General features: G+C 32.5%; 1 protein-coding gene and 3 long non-coding RNA genes across 4 annotated transcripts; 2 read left to right on the forward strand and 2 right to left on the reverse strand.

Annotated features, from left to right (window-relative positions):
- Positions 1-611: 611 nt before the first annotated feature.
- On the forward strand, positions 612-2,372 carry LOC123883750. The gene is made up of 3 exons (XR_006800436.1): positions 612-893; positions 1,062-1,132; positions 2,106-2,372. It is a non-coding gene; the product is annotated as an uncharacterized LOC123883750 (long non-coding RNA).
- A 6,598-nt stretch (positions 2,373-8,970) lies between these two features.
- Positions 8,971-12,657, reverse strand: LOC123883751. The gene is made up of 8 exons (XR_006800437.1): positions 12,156-12,657; positions 11,936-12,045; positions 11,772-11,843; positions 11,003-11,104; positions 10,755-10,831; positions 10,282-10,358; positions 9,537-10,164; positions 8,971-9,136 (listed from the first exon to the last, which is right to left on the reverse strand). It is a non-coding gene; the product is annotated as an uncharacterized LOC123883751 (long non-coding RNA).
- A 257-nt stretch (positions 12,658-12,914) lies between these two features.
- Positions 12,915-13,507, reverse strand: LOC123886602 (uncharacterized mitochondrial protein AtMg00810-like). The gene is made up of 2 exons (XM_045935908.1): positions 13,376-13,507; positions 12,915-13,253 (listed from the first exon to the last, which is right to left on the reverse strand). Exons 1-2 carry the CDS (start codon positions 13,505-13,507, stop codon positions 12,915-12,917), a joined length of 471 nt encoding a protein of 156 aa, XP_045791864.1.
- Positions 13,508-16,648: 3,141 nt separating this feature from the next.
- Positions 16,649-21,799, forward strand: LOC123883752. Its single transcript, XR_006800438.1, has 3 exons — positions 16,649-17,572; positions 17,678-17,819; positions 17,905-21,799. It is a non-coding gene; the product is annotated as an uncharacterized LOC123883752 (long non-coding RNA).
- The last annotated feature ends 1,005 nt before the right edge of the window (positions 21,800-22,804 follow it).

Genomic DNA, 22,804 nt, shown 5'->3' on the forward strand with positions numbered 1-22,804 from the left:
ATTGGGCTACTTGTGCCATTACTCGCAAATCAATTACAGGATATTGTGTTTTTCTTGGTTCCTCTTTGATTTCGTGGAAATCAAAGAAACAATCCACAGTTTCTCGGTCTAGCTCTGAAGCGGAGTATAGAGCTTTAGCAAGCCTTTCTTGTGAGCTTCAATGGTTGCATTACTTGTTTAAATATTTGGGAATCAAGTTTGATGCTCCTGCTATGGTATATTGTGATAACAAATCGGCTATTTACCTTGCTCACAATCCTTCTTTCCATGAGCGGACGAAACACATCGAAATAGATTGTCATGTTGTTCGAGAACGCATTCAATCTGGTCTAATTCATTTGTTGCCAGTGCCTTCTTCTTCTCAACTAGCAGATGTTCTGACAAAACAATTATCATCTTCTGCATTTGCTGGTTTAATCTCCAAGCTTGGACTCTTGGACATCCATAGTCCAGCTTGTGGGGGGATATTACCTATAAGTTATTGATACTGCTATTACACTGCAACTTTATATATTACCTCATAATTAGCTACTGTTACATTGTACCCTTACATATTGAAACGCACCGTTTCATTTTTCTATAAAAAAAAAAGGGACAAAAACCAAATATAACCACCGACCCCACCCACCAATTCTCTCACATTCTAGTTTCTTCTTTCACTTTCTCTACTTCCTCCCCTGTTTCACGGTTCTTCCATTTCCCCAATTTCTATTCATCTTCTTCTTTCAAACACAAATGTCAGCCATGCACTCAAAAGAAAACTAACAAACCTCTATTATAAGTTCCTCATACTTCTACAAATAGTATTAGGTATAATTTTGGGATTAGGGTTAGTGCTCTAAGAGAGGAGATGAGTACCCACTCTTTGAAAGTTACTTATTGGGACTTTTGAGGTAAATATATCACTTATAACTCAACAATTTATCTTTGGGTATATGCAGTTTGGTTTAGAAATTAATGTTAGAGATTAGAGTAGATATTGGAGGATTTTATGGTTACATATGTTTAGTAAAACTCTAGAATGACCTTTGAAATCTTGATAAACATTTTCTTATGTTCAGATTCGACAGTTGATGCTTTATCTGCTACTCCGGGAGTCGTTAGAGAGAAAAACTAGCCGGTCTTCATAGTTGTGAGTTGATGATGATCATTACTACTTATTTTAACTACTATTATTAATTTTATGTTACTTATTTTCTATGTTAAAGTATTTATAAAAATTGGGGAACACACCCTTTGAACATTTTTCTCGTCATTATTATATAATTTCGATGTCATCAAATTTAACTATACTTTTTGGATTTATCCATGATTCATTGAGCAAATGATTTGAAATTGAGGGTTGGGTGCATATACTATGACATGAGTTTTGAGATACAGAGGAATACAGTTTTGTGATATTTGTTTTCGGAAAATGTTAATATTCTTCTATTGGAATTGACTTTACTTATGGTTGGAATATTTTCAATTTCATTTGGATTTTTATGTATTTCCAAAAGTTTTAGAAATGTGTGAAACATGGTTTTAAGAGATGTATTTTAAGAATTGCGGTTATAATGACGACGGCGTAGGTGCACCTAGTTATATAATATCGAGTAGAAAAGGACTATCCGTTAGATGGAGCCGCCCCTAAGTGAAAGGCCACTCTTAGGAGGAAAGGGCTATCAACGAGATGGAGCCGTCTCTCGATTCTCTCATAACGAATTGGCTATCAACGAGCTGTAGACTCCCTAATTAAAGATGAGGATGTGTTTTCGTAATCGAGGAGAAAAGGGCTATCCGTTAGATGGAGCCGCCCCTAAGTGAAAGGCCGCTCTTAGGAGGAAAGGGCTATCAACGAGATGGAGCCGTCTCTCGATTCTCTCGTAATGATTTCTTTTTATTTGATTGGATTTCTATATTTTTCTTATTTCAATTTCAAACTCTATAATGATTTGAATCGAGTATTATTTATATTACATAATTACTACTTTACAAGAATTGTTACAAGCTTTCTAAAAATCAAATGCTCGTGCCTTGTGTGTTTCCCATCTAGTTGGTAGTGGTTGTTATCTCTCACTAAGTCCTTGTGACTTACCCCTTCATCTTCTATTTTTTTTTTTCAGATTCAAAGTCAGCTGAGTAGGGGTTTCTAGCAGATATTGAGAGTCGTCGGTATCATTCTTTTGGTAGGCTTCCTTGATGAAATGTTACTTTGTATATGTATATTTTGAGTTGATCGAATATCTGCAGCTATTTTGAGTCTAGGAATATATTTACTTTGTGATGTATAAATTTAAACATGTATATTTTGAAACTTCTGACTTAATGATGTATATGCTGCAAACAAGATTTATTTTGATTTGGAAATATTATATTTATTGTTTGTTAAATTCGGTCATTAGGCTTGCCGGACTAGTATTAGTTCGTGCGCCGGTCACGATTGGAATTGGGTCGTGACACATATCACCTCATAATTAAGCTACTGTTACATTCTTTCTTTATTATAAATAGCTTGTATAGATACTCAAATAAAGTATCATTATTTTTATTGAAATGAGAAAATCTTTCTTACAATTTCTCTTCTTTCTCAATGCAATTGGTACAATTATCAATATTTTTCTTTAGATAAAAATTGTTTTATGCATAAAAAAATAAGAATGAAAAAGAAAATAAGGATTTGCCACCAACAACTTCCTAAGGTTTTAGAGAGAAATAAAATGGGTTGTCTCTTGGTATAATTTTAGGGTTAGGCAAAAGGTTATTGTATTCACCATGAGAAACATTATATCAAATTGGGGAATGGATCCTCTCCCGTGAGAATCTCACAGGAGGGATTCCAGTGCAAATCTGCACCCTTCAATTTTTTTTATTAGTCTGATCTGCTGCAAAAAAGTAAAAGAGTGGTCCAGATTTAACTGGAGGAAAAACCCACGGGAGACAATCCTCACCCATCAAATTGAGTCTTTTGGCCATGAGAATTAGAGATTTAAGAAAATGGTAGAATTATGATTGAATGCTAATTCTTGTATTCGCCTTTGGAATCTCGTTGTAACCAAAACTTATTTGATTACTGAAATAGGGAGCTATTCTCTCCTCGAGAGTAGGTCATCTTTGGACCGATAAACAAATTATAAATGTGTTTTTCTCTTGTTCTCTTTCTCCTTTGGCCGGTTATTTTTGCTTTGGATTATTATTATTATCTCTATTCCGGTTAAATTTGATTGCTTGATTTATTTGCTCCACACATTAAATATTTTACTGATGTGATTTTAATCGAATTCACAACATAAATTAACAAGTTGATTATTTAAATTATAATAAAAAGGAGTCAATTTAGTCATTTTTTATTTTAACACTATAAAAAATTCTATATTCATCTTGAGAAGGGAGACTTCAGAAAAGGTGGCTAGATACTAAGTTTTCTGACAAAAATTGTAATTTGGTGAATAATTCACACCAAAGAAAAAATATGTAAATCTTTTAAAGATATATTTTCCTAAAGAAAACTAAATTGATTGATTTTTTTATTTTATTTAATAGACTATATTTGTATTTCACAAATTTATGAGGTCAAGTTAACGAGTGCTTATATATAATTGAGTTAAAATGTTAATTTTATAAAATAGACAAAATATATTCATAAGTCTTTTAAATTTTACATTTGTATCAGATAGATCCTTTAGATTTTTTAAGTATTAGATAGGTACTATAAATTTTACGTTTATATCAGATAGGTCCTTTAAGTTTTTTAAGTATTAGATAATTCTTTTAAGTTTTAAGTTTGTATCAAATAGATCCTATTTCTTAAGGATCTATTTGATACAAACTTAAAACTTAAAGGATCAATTTGATACAAACATAAAATTTAAAGGATCACGTAAAACTTAAAGGACCTATTTGATACTTAAAAAATTTAAAGGATCTATCTAATACAAACGTAAAACTTAAAAGACCCATTTTGCTAATAAGAAAAGTGAAACTTAATATTATTAATCTACTAACAAAAAGATAGGCCTTAAGTCATCGATCTACTTAATTATTTCTTCCAACAAAATATATTTTTCATTGTAAACATATTTTATTGTATAATATATGTTATGATCAAGAACGCCTATTCATCAAATAAGATAGATGATCTCACAGTCTTGTAGAATCAATGGATGGAAATGCTCGATTGATGGAGGTCTTTTTTTTTTTTTTTTTGGACTCTATCCACTTTATGTTAAAAAAAAAAATTGATAAAATATCTATCTATCTATCTATACTTTAGTTAACTAAAAAAGTTAGATTCATCTGAATTAATAGGATGCCTAACAAATTAGGTACTTGTTTCTACGTAAGATACAGGAGTTTAAAAATAAAAAGTCCTCAGCGTGGCTTTATTGAACATTTTTTTGTGGTCAAGTAGTTTAGTGGCTAGAAAATTCACCTTAAAAGTGAATAAGTGGAGTGTCATGGGTTCGAACCCGGGCTCATGCACATATAGTGCGATGTCCATACCAACCGAGTTAAACTCACGAGGACGTCGGAAGTTAAATTCCAACCACATGTTTAAGGAGATCTAAATTTTAACTCACTTAAATCAATTTATTGTTGGTAGAGTACTTAAATACTTAATTATTTGTTAAGGAGAAATATCTATTGGACATTAATTTGTGGGTCACAAATTGTGAGACAATGGTGAAAGTGATATGCACATAAATGAATGATAGATTCATTTTGGTTAGAAAATGTGAATTAACCTATGAGGCTTTGACACTAATCCTTATATAAATGGTTGATAGTAAAGTAGCTAGGATGCATGATTAAATTAGTAAAAATTAAAAGTAGCTAGACGATAAGTGATTTGAGTTAATATATATATATTTTTTTTTGTAGAAATTTGAATGATTTAAACTCATTGTTTTTTTATGTATTTATTTGTGGACATGTATATTATTTATAAGTTTGTTAAGGTATTTTATGAAATAATAGTTTATGAAGATAAAAATTTTATTAACATAAAAATTTATTTATTTGCATAAATTATTTTTTATAAACTTAAAAATAAGTTAATTCAATCTGTATCAAAGAGAATATTTATAATTTTAGAGTCTGGGTTCGATCAATCATTACAATTGAAAAAATATTACTTGATTTATAGATACTATTTTTGTATTCAATTATTTACAGCATTTTTGTGTTTATTGAATTTTCATGTTTAGGTGTTTATGAAGTAAATAGTTCTAAAATAATAGTGTAAAATTATAGGATATATATTAGTACCAAAGTAATTTGGTTTTAAAATCTCTTCTCCTTTTTATAAACCAAATTTATAGTTAATTATAAAAAAAAAACTTCTTAAACAAAATAAATAGAGAATTAAAATCTTATTTTGAACGTAAGAGAATTAAAATCTTGTTGTCTACTTTTCCTTCTAATATAACCTCTTGTTTATATGTTCACAAATCGTAATTTAATTGATAGAAATATAGAAATTGTAAAATTGAATACTATAAGTACAGAAGACAAATCTGGTTATTCGAGGCATCTTATCTTTTGCAGCTCACTTTTGTGTATCTGGATGTGGGGAGGCCGAATCGGCACAACACTTATTCATCTCATGTAGCACATTTGGTTCTCTTTGGACTCTTGTTTGCACTTGGATTGACATCTCTCCGACAGCTTCTACTTCTATTCGGGATCACTTTGTTCAGTTTACTTCTTCAGCTGGTGGATCTAGAGTTCGACGGTCTTTTTTGCAGCTCATTTGGTTGGCCAGTGTTTGGGTAGTGTGGACAGAGAGAAACCATAGAGTGTTCGGTGGCTCACCTTGTACTTTGCATCAGATGTTGGACAAGATTAAGCTTATTTCTTATCGGTGGTTGAAGTCGACGAGTTTTACTTTAGTCTTAAACTACCATAACTGGTGGTCTAGTCCTTTGCTATGTTTGGGCCTTGTATGATTTGTAAACTTTTTAGTCTATTTTGACATGTTGTAAACTTTTTAGTCTATTTTGGCACATCATGTGCTGAGAAGGCTGTTTATTAATATATCTCATTTTAACTTTTTCAAAAAAAAAAAATATTCTTTTCTTCGTCTATGTGAATTTTTAATAGCTTACATGTCGGTTCGATTGAACTAAATAGACCCTAATGTCTAAAGGGTGGGGTATGTCCCGGATGTAAGAGACTTGGCCATACTCACCGCCTAGGGGAACGTAATCTACTTTAAATGGTCGCGCTCACGCATAACGACAATAAAAATTTGTTTTATATAAAAATAATATAGACAACGAAATCACGACTTTTTTTTACTTAGATTTATACGGTATATTTTTTCTGATTCATATTATAAAAAAAAAAATTAAATTTATTGGAAAATTAATGTATCTAAAATTTTTAATTTAAATGTAGTAGTTTTTCAATAAAGCTATCAAGCAAAAGTTTTCTTACAATAAAGACCGGAGAAAATAATAATATTTTATTTTTTTGTCATAGATGAAGTGGTAATTCACTGAAATTAAACTCACATATAATTGCGAGATCCCGGGACTAAATTCGGGTTACGACGTTCGACCTAATAATTTCGACATTTTTTTAGTTAAGCTAGGACTTATGGACAAAAAAATAATACTCTAATTACACGTCCATGTCCATTCCATAAATCACGCTGATAAATTTTTATCATTATATTATATAGAGGAGGGATTAAATTACATCGGTGTAACATTTGAGTAATGTTACACCACTAAATAACATTTTAACGAATATAAATTATACAAAATTCACCGTTGGATTAAAAGTTTATATCGTATAGATCATCTATGTTAAATTTTATAAAAATCTAAAATCGTTTGATCGACCTCAATAACATATCAAATGATTTTAGATTTTTTTAAAATTTAACATAGATGATCCATTCGATATAAACTTTCAATTCAACGATGAATTTTATAAAATTTATATTTATTAAAGCGTTATTGAGCGGTGTAGCATTACTCAAATGTTACATTGATTTAATTTGATCCCTACCATATTATATGTATATTATACATGTAGTGCTACTTTCTTTTTGGAAAGTAGTATAGACATTGTTAATTTCTGTTCTAGATGCTTAAACAGATCGTGAATCACATAATTCTATTTCCATAAAGTAATCAAAACGTTAGTAAGCGGTTCGTAGTGCGGTTTGATTCGATTTTGAAAATAAAAGTCATCTAAATTGCAAGACAAAATTACATGTGGTTATGTTTAATTCAGTTGGTTTTTAAAAAGTCATCTAAACCAAACCAATATGGTTAGAGTTGATTCAATTTATGTAATTTATTGCGATTTAAAAATATTACTTAGTATAGTTGCTTTGTATGTTGATAATTGATATGTTTAGGACAGACCCAATGAGGCCTAAAGTGTACTCTTAAAAAAATTTAATATTATTGATATGTTTAATAATAATATTTTTATTAAAATAAAAGTGATAGATGATACAGTTCTCATATATAATGTAACCAAAAAAAAAGTTCTCATATATAATAAATCTGATCAAACAAAAAAAATCAAGAATTGTTAATTTGTTTTAAGGTTGATTCTTGATGGGAGATTTTTTTTCTCACAGTAAACTTCTTTTTGATTCTTTGGACTATTGACCTTATTACTTGTATGAGGCCTTTTTCACTAGCTAAAAATGTTGTTCTTATGGTCTAAAGCCCTTACATGAGTTGCTTGGACCAATTGAGTTCGAATTCGCAATTCTTAATGGTTAATTTGTGAATTTTATATCTGCTAGATTTTTTAGTATAACAAAAAAAAGTTATGTTATATAGTCTTATATTGATTTTTATTTTATTTTTTAAATTTGGTAGAAGTATTTGGCATTTCTTACAAACTATTTTTATAGGGTTGATCACCTAGATTTAATTGGTTTATTTTTTTTTTATTTTTTTTATATTCACCGAAATTGAGGGAATGCCCAATGTGCTTGCTTAATTTCAAGAAATTGAGGGAACATAAATACCGATTTGGATTAGACATGGTTTCCCCATCACTAGCTGTATGTCTTAGCCGTCTGATTTGAACCAATAATCAAAATTGATTAGTTGTTTGTACTATGAACCATCTATTCTTAAATTAATAATATATCGCAAGGTCTTAAATAACAGTCGCGATCGTGGTTGCAATCGCGTTAAATTGGATGCTGCGTATGTTGTGTTATAGATTATAGCTGTTGCGGTGTGATTTATGTTAGGAGAAAGGGAAAAGTTTTCATTGCATTGATCAACATACAAGGTGCCCTTGTATAGGGATTACAATAAGAATCACAAAGACAAACACGGCCTAACAAATTAACTAACTTGTAACACAAGCTAAGCTGGCTCATGTGCTTAGGCCTAGCTTATGGGCGCCTAACATACAAGCAAGCTACAAAACTAAACAATTTTAGTCTAATCACTACAAGAAATTAGCCAGTTTGCGACGGTTCTGCAAGCAGTTAGCGGCGGTTTTGAACCGTCGCAAGAGTATGTTACGACAGTTGATGAAAGGTCGTGAATCCTAGCGTCGGTAGTACTATACAGCGACGGTTTAATGAACTGCCGCACAAACCGTCGCATTTTGTGTAGCGTCCATTTAAAACCGTGGCAACATTAGTTTAAACCGTCGCAAAATCGAAGGTGTTAGGTAATTTATATCACCCTTTTGCGGCAGTTTAGAACCGTCGCCAGTGTGTAAATATTGATTTACCGACGGTTTTAAACCGTCGCAACTCTTTTTTTTAATTAAAAAAAAATTATGCTTTTTTTTTAGCTTATAGCTTTCCTTTTTTTTTTTTTTAGTTTATAGCTTTTCCTGTTATTAAGATTGAATTTGATATGAAGGAACAAGAGGATACTAAGGCCTTGATTGGATAAACAACTTTTTTTTAAACAACTAAATTAAGCACTTATAGCATAAATAAGTGCTTATTTATATACAATAATAAAACAAGTCAATTTGCCCCAAACCACTACATAAATCAAATCATCAAAACGTATTAATCATTAAGAAACTCCAATTCAAAATTTGTCTAAGCTATGACAAAATGGTTGAGTAGAGTTGGTGTTGACCGCTCTTACGCGGTGGAGTTGTTCAAAACTAGTAATGGTTGTGAAGTTTTGAAAAGCCGGTAATGACATCTCTGCAAAACTCCAAAAAGAGAAAAGTTAGAATAAAACAAATTATTTACACTCAAGATAGTATATAGTCTAAAAAATGTCCTCTGTTGAGCCTGCACTCAAGATACATGTAAACTATCAAATTGAAGAACATATAATTTACACTGTATATAAATTATCAGCCCCATAAACATAAACATAAGAATACCTTGGATATGACATCCAAATTCATCATTACCGAAACAAAAATAGTAGTTAATTAATGCCAGCATGAAAACTTAGAATAGAACAAATTATATAAATGGATTGCAATGAATTAGAAACCAAAGATGTTACATTTAAGCATATGAATATTTCAAACCAAAAGAAGATACAATACTCGACATACATTCATGTGCAAAAATAGTTATGAGAAACAAAAACCTTGGTCAAGAGGAATGCATATTTCTCCTCAAAATCATGGTTAGATGCTTTCCAACTGTCTTTTCGTTCAGGTGATAGTCCATGCTATTCACAAAGCCATCTTGAAACTCAAACACATGGATCAGTTACTACAATGTGTGGATAAGTGTAGCTAACATTATGAACAGGGTATCTATCAGAAAGGTGTTCTTAGTTCAAGCTTTTGTGAATCTGAACAAGAATATTGGATTGGAATTAAAGGTTTAAGTAAAAGTACTAGATTGATAATATTAATATTAAACACAGTTGCATCTAGTAGAATTATTCTAAGTTGTTGAAAAAGGTCCTTAACATTCATTCACAATTCACTTTGCATTTCGACACTTTCACTTTCCAATCATTCTCATATAAAGATGTTATTCTCATTAGAGATTAGCCACCAAAGGAAATTAGTCAAACATGTTTGAGCATTTTGGTCATATTACTAATTTTCGTCAAAAGCTTATAGTAATGTCGGTTGATGTAATCAAAACATACAAATCTACCAAAACACTCACATGAATAAATAATTGGAATACCTAATTTGAATAATCAAAATATATACCTAATTACCAATTTATTAATCAGAAAGAACAAACATGTTCACAACCTGCCAAACCAGAAAACTTTGGTATTGTAAAACCAAAATGCAGCAAGCAAACCTTATTCATGATCAAGCCAGACTAATTAATAGCACAATAGCGTCAGGTAAAAAAGAGCAGCTTACCCAAAATGAAGCACTCCTTTCTCTGCATAAGTCATTGAATTCTTACGAGGTCCTATCTTTGTACTACCGCTGCTAAACTTAAGGAGTGAAATTAAAGTGAATGGAAGCTCAAAAAAAAGTATCATATGCAAAACAAAGAATCCTAGTTAGTGTTCATGTACTACAATTTAATGCAGCATGTGTGATTGCATATCCACTATTACTATTACTAATCCTTCAATGAGTACATAGACCAAGTATGACCAGCTATTGCAAATTTAGTTTCATTTCAGGGTCTGTGAAATATGATAAATCAGATGTTGCCAATTAGGAATTTGTGTCATATCCTAATTATTGGCAATGGTAATTAACATTTACAAAATTCACATTCATAAATTTTATCAGATGCTAATTATTGGCAAAAGTATAAATAATGGCATGTCATAGGATTAGGACTATTGTCTTCATGGTAGGAGCAGAGAGAGAAGTCAGACCTGTTTTGTGGTGACAATGTACATTGTACACTCTTGTGCTTGCAAATTTTAATGCATCAGTAACACCAGGATAGAATCTGGAGGTAAATCATCCACAAATTAACAATTTGAACTTTAAAATTCATAACAAGATATGTTTATTTAGTAAGAATGTGCAGATTAGCATGTAGAGCTCAAGATACTTGTGTAAGAACAAAATCTTATTTTAATGTAAGATACTTGACATTATTTTGTACTAAATAGAGTACCATTGAAGAACAACAGTTCGTGTAAAACCGCAGGCCCAAGATGAGATATTGAAGAACAACAGTTCGTGTAAAACCGCATGCCCAAGATGAGATCCTGTTACACTAGAGCAGTAAGTATATTCAGTCTTCAGTTGTTTCAAAAGCATAATTTAAAAATTCATAGCAGTAAAACTCTAGATCATGCAGGCTCATGAACAACTCAGTGTCCTAATAATCTAACATCTTAACATCCTCATCAAACTAACATACTTCAAAACAACACAAAAATGATCAAAACAAATGCAGAAGAGTCCAAAAGAAACTGAAACATGAAATTTTGCAAAAGCAAAGTATTGATCCACAAAGTTATTGAAAAAGGTCATTGACATTCATTATAGGTATAAATTAGTCACTTGATTGGAAAGTGAAAGTGTAGAAAAGCAAAACCAAATCCAAAATACCAACATCACTTTATCTTCTACTTGCTTCATATTTGGTTCAATGTCAATAACAATACTATAATGTTAACCCATATAGCTCTTATTAGATCAAAAACTTATAGTAATGTCAACTAATGTACCTGAGCTTATGAATCTCATTTGGTACAGACCCGGAAAATTAATTTTAAGCTCAAATAATGGTCAAGTAGTGATTGAGACTAATGAGAAATCACAAAGGAAAACCATTAATTTTCACTATTAATTAATAGGAACAAAACCCCTATCCATCAAAACACAAATACAAAACCAGAATTCAAAACAAGCAAATAAGCTTTAATTTAGATGCAAACCTCTGTGTAAAGTTCGAGCTTTGATCTATGTCAAACAACACGATTCTTTATTCCACTACCTTCCTCCAAAATCTATAAAAGAAATGAATAAATGATATCATAGGTTAGTGAGATAGAACACTGATTTAAGAAACTAAGATGCAAAGAATTTAAACCCTATCTACCTCAACATTGAAAAGCTCATTACAGTGTGAATTAATCATTTCATATTAGCTCTGTTCATATTAGCTTTGTCTCAACATTGCGGCCGTCGGAAAGTTTGAAATACCTAAGTCTTCATACTCAATCAAAACATACAACAAAGCAATAAATAAATTTTTCAAACCCCTAATTGTTCATACTCAATCAAAACATATAACAAATGAATAAATAAATTTGATATACCTAATTACCAACGAAGAATTTGAAGGTTAAATGAGTGATGAACCGTGAACGATTCCGAATGAGATAACTGAAACACAATTGAACAACTCTGAAGTTGAACGATGCTGAAATGAAGGATTTCTGAGAAGCTGAATCGAAGCTTTGTTGAAACTAGGGTTGAACGATTTTGAAACTCAATTGAACAATTCAAGTTGAATGATGCTGAAATGAAGGATTTCTGAGAAATTGAATCGAAGCTTTGTTGAAATGAAACTAGGGTTGAACGATTCTGAAACTCGATTGAACAATTCTGAAATGAAGGATTTCTGAGAATGATTTATTGTTGAAGGATCGAACGATTTGTGAATGGAAGCCATTAATGGTGCTTTTACATTGCTTAACATCCTCTCCTAATCTGAACTTGTTTAAAGTACAGATTACAAACACATCATCATCTAGTTACTTCAATCAAATAACACATTCCCAATTTAGCTCTCAAATTGCAGAATGTTTCTAGCTTCAATGCTTTGGTCATGATATCTGCTATCTGATCTTGTGATGAGCAGAAACTCATATGCACAGTTCCATCTTTGTTCAAATCTCTGAGAAAATGATATCTGACATCTATATGTTTGCATCTACCATACATGACAAGATTTTTTGAAAGCTTGATTGAGGAAGTATTGTCACAAAAAATCACAGTTCCAGTCAATTGTGTCTGCTTATGTTGGTCTAAGATTCTTCTCAGCCATACACGTTGACAAGCACAAGATGCTGCAGCTACAAATTCAGCTTCAGTTGTGGATAAAGTGACACAATAGCTTGCTTCTTTGAAGACCGGTACACTGCTCCATTTCCATACATATACCCATAGCCATATGTACTCTTTCTATCATCTATGTCACCAGCATAATCAGAGTCTGTCCAACCTTTGAGCTCACTGTCATTGCTCTTTGTATACAAAATGCCAAGATTCAAGGTGCCTTGAAGGTATCTAAGCACTCTTTTAGCTGTAATCAAATGAATTTTTGTAGGCAGCTCCATATACCTTGCTATTAAACACACAGAGAATGCAACATCTGGTCTAGTAGCAAGTAGATACACAAGACTTCCAATCAACTGTTTGTACATAGTTGCATCAACAGTTCATCCATTTTGATCTTTTTTTATCGGATGTCCCCGAAGGGACTTCCATTTTCATCTTTTATGAGTTTATTACCAGGAACAATTGGACTACATACTTTGTTACAATTCTCCATTCCAAATATAAGAATTATATCCTGAGCATACTTCTGTTGATAGATAAAAATTCCACTATCACACTGTTTTACTTCAACCCCAAGAAAGTATCTCATCTTTCCAAAATCAGTCATTGCAAACTTTTTTTTCACAGATGCTTTAAAACTTTGAAACATTTCTTCATCATTTCCCGTGTATATGAGGTCATCTACATACAAACTGACTATTCCTTGATCAGTTGATTGACAAACAAGGTATGTTCATGAGGGCATTTCTCAAAATTTTCTTGAGCAAAGTAAGATTCAATCTTACTATACCAAGTTTTGGGAGCTTGTTTCAAGCCATATAGCGTCTTTTTGAGCTTGTATACCTTATATAAGAATCATAAATAATTCTTAAGACATTAAATTTTTTATCATTAAAACATCAATAAAATTTTGGAATATCTCTTCAACACTTCTTACCACTAATTAACCTGAGAAGTGAAAAAAAAAAAAAACTTAAATATCACATTGGTCCCTATATGTTCCCGTTTTTTTGGTTTTAGTCCCTGTATGTTTTTTTTTTAAAACAGTCCCTGCACATTCAATTCCTTTTGCTTTTCGTCCCTCCCCTCTCAAAAATACTGATGTGGCTAACGGCATGACATGTGGCATGCAGAAGTGGCAAATGAAGGACCAAAATAAAAAATATTTAATGAAGGACCAAAACCAAAAAACAAAATTACTAAAATATTTTTTTTATAAAAAAAGCAAATTTTTAACATTTTTTACTTTTAAAAAAACCAATTTATTTCAAATAAAAAACAAAATTTAAAATATATATAAGCGTGCTAAAATTTAAAATCCATAAGCCTATAGTGTAAAAACTTGTTCACAGTGTGCTAAAATTGGTGTAGGACATGCTAAAAACTCTGGCTATAATGACAGTGTGCTCAAAATTGCACATCAACTTAGGCCCCGTTTGAATTAGCTTATTTTTGAGTTTATGCAACAACTTATGCAATTTTTATGTATTACTCCACCCGTTTCAAATTACTTACATTTTAGAAGAAAAAAAATAATATTAAGAAAGTGTATTTTTGCACCTTATTTTCCTATTATACATTTATTTTAATTCACCAATAGGGAGTATTATAAGTTTGTCAAGGTAGTTTATGATAAAATAGCTTGTAAATACAATTTTCACTAGTGTGAACTTATAAAATAGCATAAAAACTAATTTATATTGTATAAGCTATTTGAATAAGCTCAAAAATAAGCTAATCCAAACAGAGCCTTAATATTTCACAAACTAATAACAAGTGACCAAAGGCACTAAAAAGTTGTTAATAATATAACTTGTCTTACATAAAAAAAAATTATTTATTTTTAAAATAAAAAAACGCTAAAGTAAAAACAAATTTTTTTTTGTTTTTTTTTTTTTATTTTAGGAATTTTAAACTTTATTTTTTGGTTTTGGTCCTTCATTTGCCACGTCAGCATGCCACATGTCCTGCCGTTAGCCACATCAGCATTTTTGAGAGGGGAGGGACGAAAACCAAAAGGAATTGGACATGTACGAACTGTTTAAAAAAAAAAAAATATACAGGGACTAAAACAAAAAAACCGGGAACATACATGGACTAATGTGATATTTAAGAAAAAAAAAACAATATAAATTTCCCCAAAAAAAACACAATAAATTAATTTTCTTCTTTTGCTCTTGCTCTTGTTTCCTTTTATTTTTTTATTTTTTTTAACTTTTATTTCTTATTTTGGGCAAAGTTTTGTTCCCCTATCTTTGTATATAATATGAACATTTGACATAAGATTAGGGCTTACTAGGGAGACAACATAGTTCAGATGCCTACTATTTTCTTTGATGCAATTATGATCTTAGTTAAAAAATAAATAAAAATAAATGATAAAATATGATATTGATATATTTAGTGTGAAATTTATTTTGGAAAAATAATTTAAAGATAACTTTATCATCTCTAATTTATTTATTTATTTTACAATAAATAAGCGAAATCTTAACCCTAATACCAATACTTTCGACTCTTTATAAATGGGTGGTCGGATCTCTTTGACAATAGAAGTAGCGGCGCATCCCCTAATATCATTCATATCGCTCCCCCCACTCTCTAGATCTATGAGGGAGGAAACAAAACCAAGTTTATGGACTATTGTTCAGCTCTTTATCAAATGGAAACCATTACCATTGTCATAATATATCTCTACTCTTTCTCTGGCATATCAAAATAAATCTTCAACAACTATGATTATTTTGATTAGATGTGAGCAAAAAGGTAAGCATACAAAAAACACATGATTTTCATCTCAATTTAATTATTGGGAAAATAATATATATTCTCATTCGTATTTATCAATATTTTTGTCGAATTAATTGCTTTTATTTTGAGGATTACGGACTATTTTCAATTTGATCTTGACATTCTTATCATGATAGCATGGTTTACGGATCTCAGAAAGTAGTAATTATAATTTATAAGGAGTGCTTCTCTATTTTGATTTAGGAGTACATCTTTATACAAATTATGCATTGTAATATATATATATATATATATATTTGACATTGATAAACTTACTGCATTTCATTATCATATTTTTTTGCAGCCAAAATGTGTACCCTCTGGTTGTTGTAGCAAATCCAAAAGAGCCTAATCAATTTGCAATTGCACTGTCAGATGAGCCCAATGAACCTGGAAGATATAGTGGTGAAGTTGCTGAAATCGCCATCCATTTATATGATTCATTTGAATCATTTTAGTATTTTTATTTTAATTATTGAGTTAAACAATTTCTTTTGATTTTCTTGGTGATCAGGTGTAACAACCCACTCTAATTATTAGAAGAGATAATAGTTATGATTTAATTGGAAACAAGCAGTAAAACCATTCTTTCATTGAACTACATATAGAACCTATTAGCCTTTTATTTTCTCTCTCACGCCAACTTCAAATTTACTCCTCTCCCAATATCCAATCACAAACTCCAAACATAAGAAGTAGAGCCCACCTCTCCCTTTAAAGACACACTTGGGATGGACAAAACTCGAAAGCCCAACGCAAACCTCAAAAAATTATTAAAAAAACCGAAACGGATCGGGTTCATATGCAAAACGAGTTCAAAAAGCCCAAAGTTCGGTTTCTTGTGGATTGTAGTGGTCGGGTTCGGTTTTGGATTTGCCAACCATGGGTAACCGAACAAACCCATGTTTAATATTTTATTTTTATTTTTTATTACTAATAATATCTATATGACGTGTTTGTATAACATTCACACAGATTCACTTTATTTTCTCTCTCATTCACACTTTGTTATCCCCAAACCCTAGCAGCAGCCGCTGTGCACTCATCCCTTCTCTGTTTTCTCTTTCAAGTTCAAGTCCCAAACTTTCTCTTCTAATTTCTTCTACTCTCATTTTTTGTTTGTGAATTCTTCTCTATTACTTTGTTCCTCTCCAACAATTTTTTTTCTACTCTATGTCTCTCAAAACAACTCTATATATTTGCAGATCTAAATGTTTGTCATTGCTTTTGTTTGTTTGAATTTTTTACAGATCCGGATTTTTTAGTTTTTGATATGTTATTCTATTTTTCTAGAGAAGATTGGTTACTTTGTTTGATTTTTTTCTTTCTCATCTTTCTTCTTATTCATGACCCGTACAGACCAAACCGAATGATTCGATGAACCCGAAAAACCGCAGCCCGAAAAACCGAAATAAAATATCGGTCGATATGGACCTTGTAATAACACACGTGGTTTGGGTCGGATGGACATTTTGGGCCCACACTGACCCATTGTCCACCCCTACAAACCACTACCAGTCTCCTTCATTATTCATTATTCATTTCCAAAGTTAGAAAACAACCTTTTACTCTTCTCTCTCACGCAAAAGCTTCAGCAACAACAACAAAATCATTTTACTCCATTTTGGAAGCTTTGAGCCTTGCGTGTGTCTCTACACACATGTTCTTCCATCTTAATCAATCTCCCAAAGAAGAAGCTTCACTCATCTCTTCCCTTGCAGCCATATCCAACAAATTTCCAAACTCTCACAAATAACCCATTTCTAGTCATGCATGTTTGAGATTGTTCTTTAGATTCAAGATTTGAAGTGATGTAATCTAAGTCCTAGCCACTGCATGTGTAGACCCCTCTTGGATTGAGATGTTTGTTCAAAAATCTAAGGTAAGATCAATAACTCCAATTTCATTCCTTTCCTTTCCAATGAAGCCTAAACTCATTCTTAAGTTTATGCTCATTTGGGTTATTTGCATGTGATCACCTTTTAAGAGTTAGAGAGAAGAATTAGCACTGAATAAGTATGTTAGAGCAGAAGAACATGGGCACAAGATGGAAGCTTGAAGTTTTGATTGTGGATTTTTGAAGAAATTTGGGTTAAACCCGTATTCAAGGACAGACCTTCCCTAAAAAGGTAATTGTTCTCTCTTTGTAACTCCGAATGATATGTTGTTTGTTTATGTGTATAGCTAACTCAAATATGGTCGTTATGATATCAGTTTTATAATTTTTGGACGAGGGATGAGGTTGGTAGCCATTTTTGAAGTTGGAAGTCAGTAGAAGGAATTGTGCAGAAAATCTGATTTTTTTTTTGTTTTTATGGGCTACGGGTTTGCATTTTGAGCGGCTCAAACGGATGATTATAAGCGTGTGAAACAGTTCGGAATTGCTATCAATTCAGGTGGGTTCCCTTAAGTTCAATTTCACCTTAATAGAGTAGTTCATAGTTTTCCCCAAATATTAAACTATGCATGACAACTTAAGTTTGGTTATGTTTAGGATTAAATTAGAATAACTCATTAACTGATTAATTAACCACTTAAATAAGCCCTGCATGTTGAATTGACTGTAATATGTGGAATTTAGTACGAAGTATAATTATATAAGCTGAATTGGACATAAACACTATGTTGAGTTATGCAGGATTCCGTGGTTGAATCGGCTCAACCAGAGCTTGCATTGATCCATAAGTTTCCTTGTGAAGCAAAAATGTGTCTTATGCGCCTCATGAGCCGGTTCATGCCTTGAATGAGCCTGTGCATAAGCGCATAATGTATTTTATTAAAATCTGGGAAATGTTGCATCGGTACAAACGTTGTGTGAACCGGCTTAAGCATGTCCTGGGTGAGTTTGAATTTCTACAAGGCAAACTTGTGTCGATGCATATAAGTCAAATATCTTGCTTTCTTAAAAACTGGATTATATGCATCGGTACATAGAACCCTTGAACCGGTGCAAACAAAATAATTTACTAAAAACCTTTTGGCTTATATATAGGAGGTATAATAACCGTTTTATTTCAACTGAAAATCCTCCATTATGAACATTATTTTATAAAAACTATAAGTGACTAGAATTCCACGATTACGGACTTTCGTACATGTATTAAAATCAGTTAGACAATTGAATCAGGATATTCAGGATTGTTAGAAATACCCTCGGGAAGGTTTTCTTTTCTTTGTGCAGGATAACCATTCAAGATTATGAACATTAGTTACCATGTCATGAGAATCATTTCAGAATCCGAGAAATTTAATAAGAACTGCAAGCTGAGGTGGAACCCGACGTATATTATTATCGGTAGTACGAGGACTAGGCACTCCGGGACCCGCTTGCCTCGAAGTGACCCTATGCGGATAATATTGACAAGATAATAATAAGCGGTACACCTTTACTGCTTTATATTATTATGTTATGAATTATGTCAAGATTAGTACTATTAGAAGTTCAGGATCAGGTTATGTTAGAAACTATTAGTTTTAGTTCCCCTGGTGTAGTCACCAGTAGTTGGGTAGTAGGAACTCACTGAGGCTTAGTAGTGTCATCCCACGCCCTTCAAATTTTTTTAGGTAAATAGGTTAACCTGAGCAAGGACCAGACAGGAACCGATGATCGACGTTGCGCTTGGATTATCGGATTAGAAGACTTTCGTTAAGCTGTTAAGTTGGGATACAATTTGTTAAGTTGTTAAGTTGAGATACAATTCTCTTTCGTTTGTATTGTACTGGATTTTCACATTGTTCTTGTGATATCTTGTAAATTCAATAAATTATTTTTGAATTTTAAGGTGCTCGGATTTCAATTATTAAATATTCTAGTCAATTTAGTTGGGGTTTCACATCAGGAGGCATTAAGACGCTTCCCTGGAATTGAAAATGTCTTCTCTAAGCTTTTTGTTTTTGTTGAAGAGGTCAAAATGGAATACAATCAGTCGAAACCCATATATAGCAATGGAGTCAACCACCAACAATGAAAATTTGAGACTAAAGTTACATTTGTCGAGTTCAATCACCAATAAGAAAATAATTTGACCTTATCTAGCATTTGGTGCAAAGAAGAAGCTGTGTTCCAGACACAAGCGAGCCAAATAAGCTGCATAAAGGACCGCCATGCTCGCTGACCACCTACTGGCTGAGTGAAAGAAATAAATAATGCGTCGATTCAACATCGCTGCATCCAGATACACAATAGCAAACGTCGGCTGAAATGATTCCTCAAGTAACCAAGTTTTTCTTCGTTGGAAACCTATCCCTCAAAAGTCTGCATGCAAGAATCGAAACCTTAAAGGAACCTGTCTGTGCCATATAAGACCGTGACCGTCATCTAAATTGACCATATCCTAAGAAATCAATAACTGATACGCGCCACGAACAGAGTAACCGTGATTAGGGTCTGGCACCCACTGCCACCTGTCTGAAATATGATCCTACAAAGAGATAGTAGGTAGTAAGGCCTGACACTATCCTAACTTCTCCTCCTCCCACAACTGCCTCCTCCAAACCCACGTTTGACTACCAGCCCCCCACCCTAACAAAGACATCTCTGCTACTAAAGCTGCTTTATTCTCCGCTAAGTCAAACATGCCTAAAACTCACCCACAAAAAACTATCCCCTAGCCATGGATCAGTCCAAAACAAGGTATCAGACCCATCCCCAACCTTCTTCGAAACACTCTCTTGAAACAACCCTACACCATCAGCACCCTCCAAGATTCTCACAATCTCCCTCCACCACGCAGACCCTCTCCTCTCTCCATCTTTCACTCTTTCTCTCTCGACCCAATACCTAGCTGCCAGCACTCGGAACCCATTTTCCGAAAAGAGCTAAGTTAAACTCCCTCAATTGTCTAACCTCTAACCCTACATACTCCTTACGTAAACAAATAGTTTTCCAACTGATCCAAGGGATTTTCCTACGATCCTCACCCCCCCCCCCCCAAGAAAATATTAATCAGAAAAGATTCAATAGAAGAGATTATACTTGAGGGATCCTTGAAGAAGGAAAGAGCATAGACAAGTAGAGAGGTTAAGACATACTTGAGTAAGATCAGACGACCGCCAAAAAAAGGGAAGCGACTCTTCCATCCATATGACATGTTCTTTATATGAGCTATCATCGGTTCCCAAAAAGCCAAACGACGCGGATCACCACCAATAGAAACCTAGATAAAGGAAAGACACATTTCCCACTCTACAGCACAGAGCCTATGCGGCCTCATGTAACTAGGAATCAGGGATATTAACCCTTACCTGCAAACTCTTGTTTAAATTAACCTTCAAAATCAACATAGACTCGAACACCACCAAGACGGCTTAAAGCGCATGGACATTCACCCAGGTTTTAGACCCGACCAGCAGCGTATCATCGGCAAACTGAAGGTGTGAGACCGAAACCCGAAACATGATTTTGTTCTCCAACATTATACCCCGTAAACAAATTACTCTCAACCATAGCATGCATCATCACATTCAAACCTTCGGCTGTTAGAAGAAAAAGAAAATGAGAAAGTGGATCCCCTTGTCTTAAACCCCTCTCAAGAGGGAACTCATCAGTGGGACTACCGTTAACCAAGATTGACGTTGTCGTCGTGCTAACACATTCTCTAATCCATTTTCGCCACAACGTCGAAAAAGACATATGTCCCATAACATTATCCAGATAGCCCAGTCCATCGAATCATAGGATTTCTCGAAATCCACCTTTAATAACAACAATTCCTTGTTATACCTACGCGCCTCATCAACCACCTCATTCGCAATGAGGATTCCATCGAGGATTTGCACATCCTTTACGAATGCACTTTGCGACTCAAAAATGACACTACCAATACTGGATGGAAAATTGAAGGTGTAAAACGAGACTTGGCTGATATATGTGATACGTACTATTCACATAAAACCGTTGGAACGAAGAATTTGCGATCTGTCAATGAAGTGGTGAATCACTTACTTCCTGAAAGATACCCCAAGTTACATTGCAAGAAGGGAAAATTAAAGGGCAATGAAGTTAAGGATGAAAACAGTAATCTTGAATCGAGGGGAAAAAGGAAGAGAAGAAGGAGAAAATAATGTTAAAGAAGTCTCAAGAAAAAGAAAGAATAATGTTTTTGTAATCGGTTCTTCTTCTTCTTCTCTAAAGACCGAGGATACGTCAATAATTCTAAGAGAAGTCTCAGTTGAATCATTAGAAGTTAAAGAAGTCTCAAGAAAACGAAAGAATAGTGTTTTTCTTGGTTCTTAAAAGAACGAGGAGAAGTCAATAATTCTAAGAGAAGTCTTAGCTGAATCATCAGAAGTACAAATTGTCATTCCTTCTAATGATGAAAGATTGGAAGACATGTTAAACAATTGTGTTGATGATAATGATAAATGCATAGTAGTTGTGGACAACAAAATGGACGAAGATTTGGATGAAATTATAGAAGAATTTCCTGAATATGATGATTTAGCAAACCAGTTTTTTAACTAGTTTTCTCAAAAGACCGAGAAGGAGAACAATTACAATATGCATAGTGTTTAGAAATAAACTGGAAAACTAGAGCAAATAAGCACCGGAGTGGATCAAAATTTAGTGTTGTTGTTAACCAACAAATAATGAATACATTTATTCATTTAGAATTTCTTGGAAGATCATGATCTGGTCTAGTTCTTTCTTCTATTTTTTTTTTTATCGGCTGTAGTTCTATAAATTTAATGATTGAAATTTCATTGTGCTTTTAAATTTTAAAAAAAATTGTGAAACTTTTAAGGTTGAATGCTTTTTATTGTAAAACTTTGTTTGGTCGGATAGTCATTGAACAAGAAAAGGTTGAAGTAGTTGATTAAAATAGATTCTATTTTAATCAATTAATTCCACATTTTCTTGTTCAATGACTATCCGACCAAACATAGTTTTCCAATAAAAACCATTCAACCTTAAAAGTTTCACAATTTTTTTAAAAAAATTTAAAAGCACGATGAAATTTCATTCATTAAATTTATAGAACTACAACCGATCAAAAAAACAAAAAAAAAAACAGAAGAAACAACTACAATTGATCATGATCTTCCAAGAAATTCTAAATGAATAAATGTATTCATTATTTGTTGGTTAACAACAACACTAAATTTAGATCCACCG

Source organism: Trifolium pratense, linkage group LG5 (genome assembly GCF_020283565.1).
Source record: "Trifolium pratense cultivar HEN17-A07 linkage group LG5, ARS_RC_1.1, whole genome shotgun sequence".
Classification (NCBI taxonomy): domain Eukaryota; kingdom Viridiplantae; phylum Streptophyta; class Magnoliopsida; order Fabales; family Fabaceae; genus Trifolium; species Trifolium pratense.

Excerpts from the sequence above, each read along its gene's own strand:
- LOC123886602 (XM_045935908.1), bottom strand. The coding sequence starts at position 13,507 with ATGACTGATTTTGGAAAGATGAGATACTTTCTTGGGGTTGAAGTAAAA. Across the intron at positions 13,254-13,375 it reads GAATGGAGAATTGTAACAAA|TTGATTGGAAGTCTTGTGTA; the intron begins GTATGTAGTCCA and ends ATGTACAAACAG.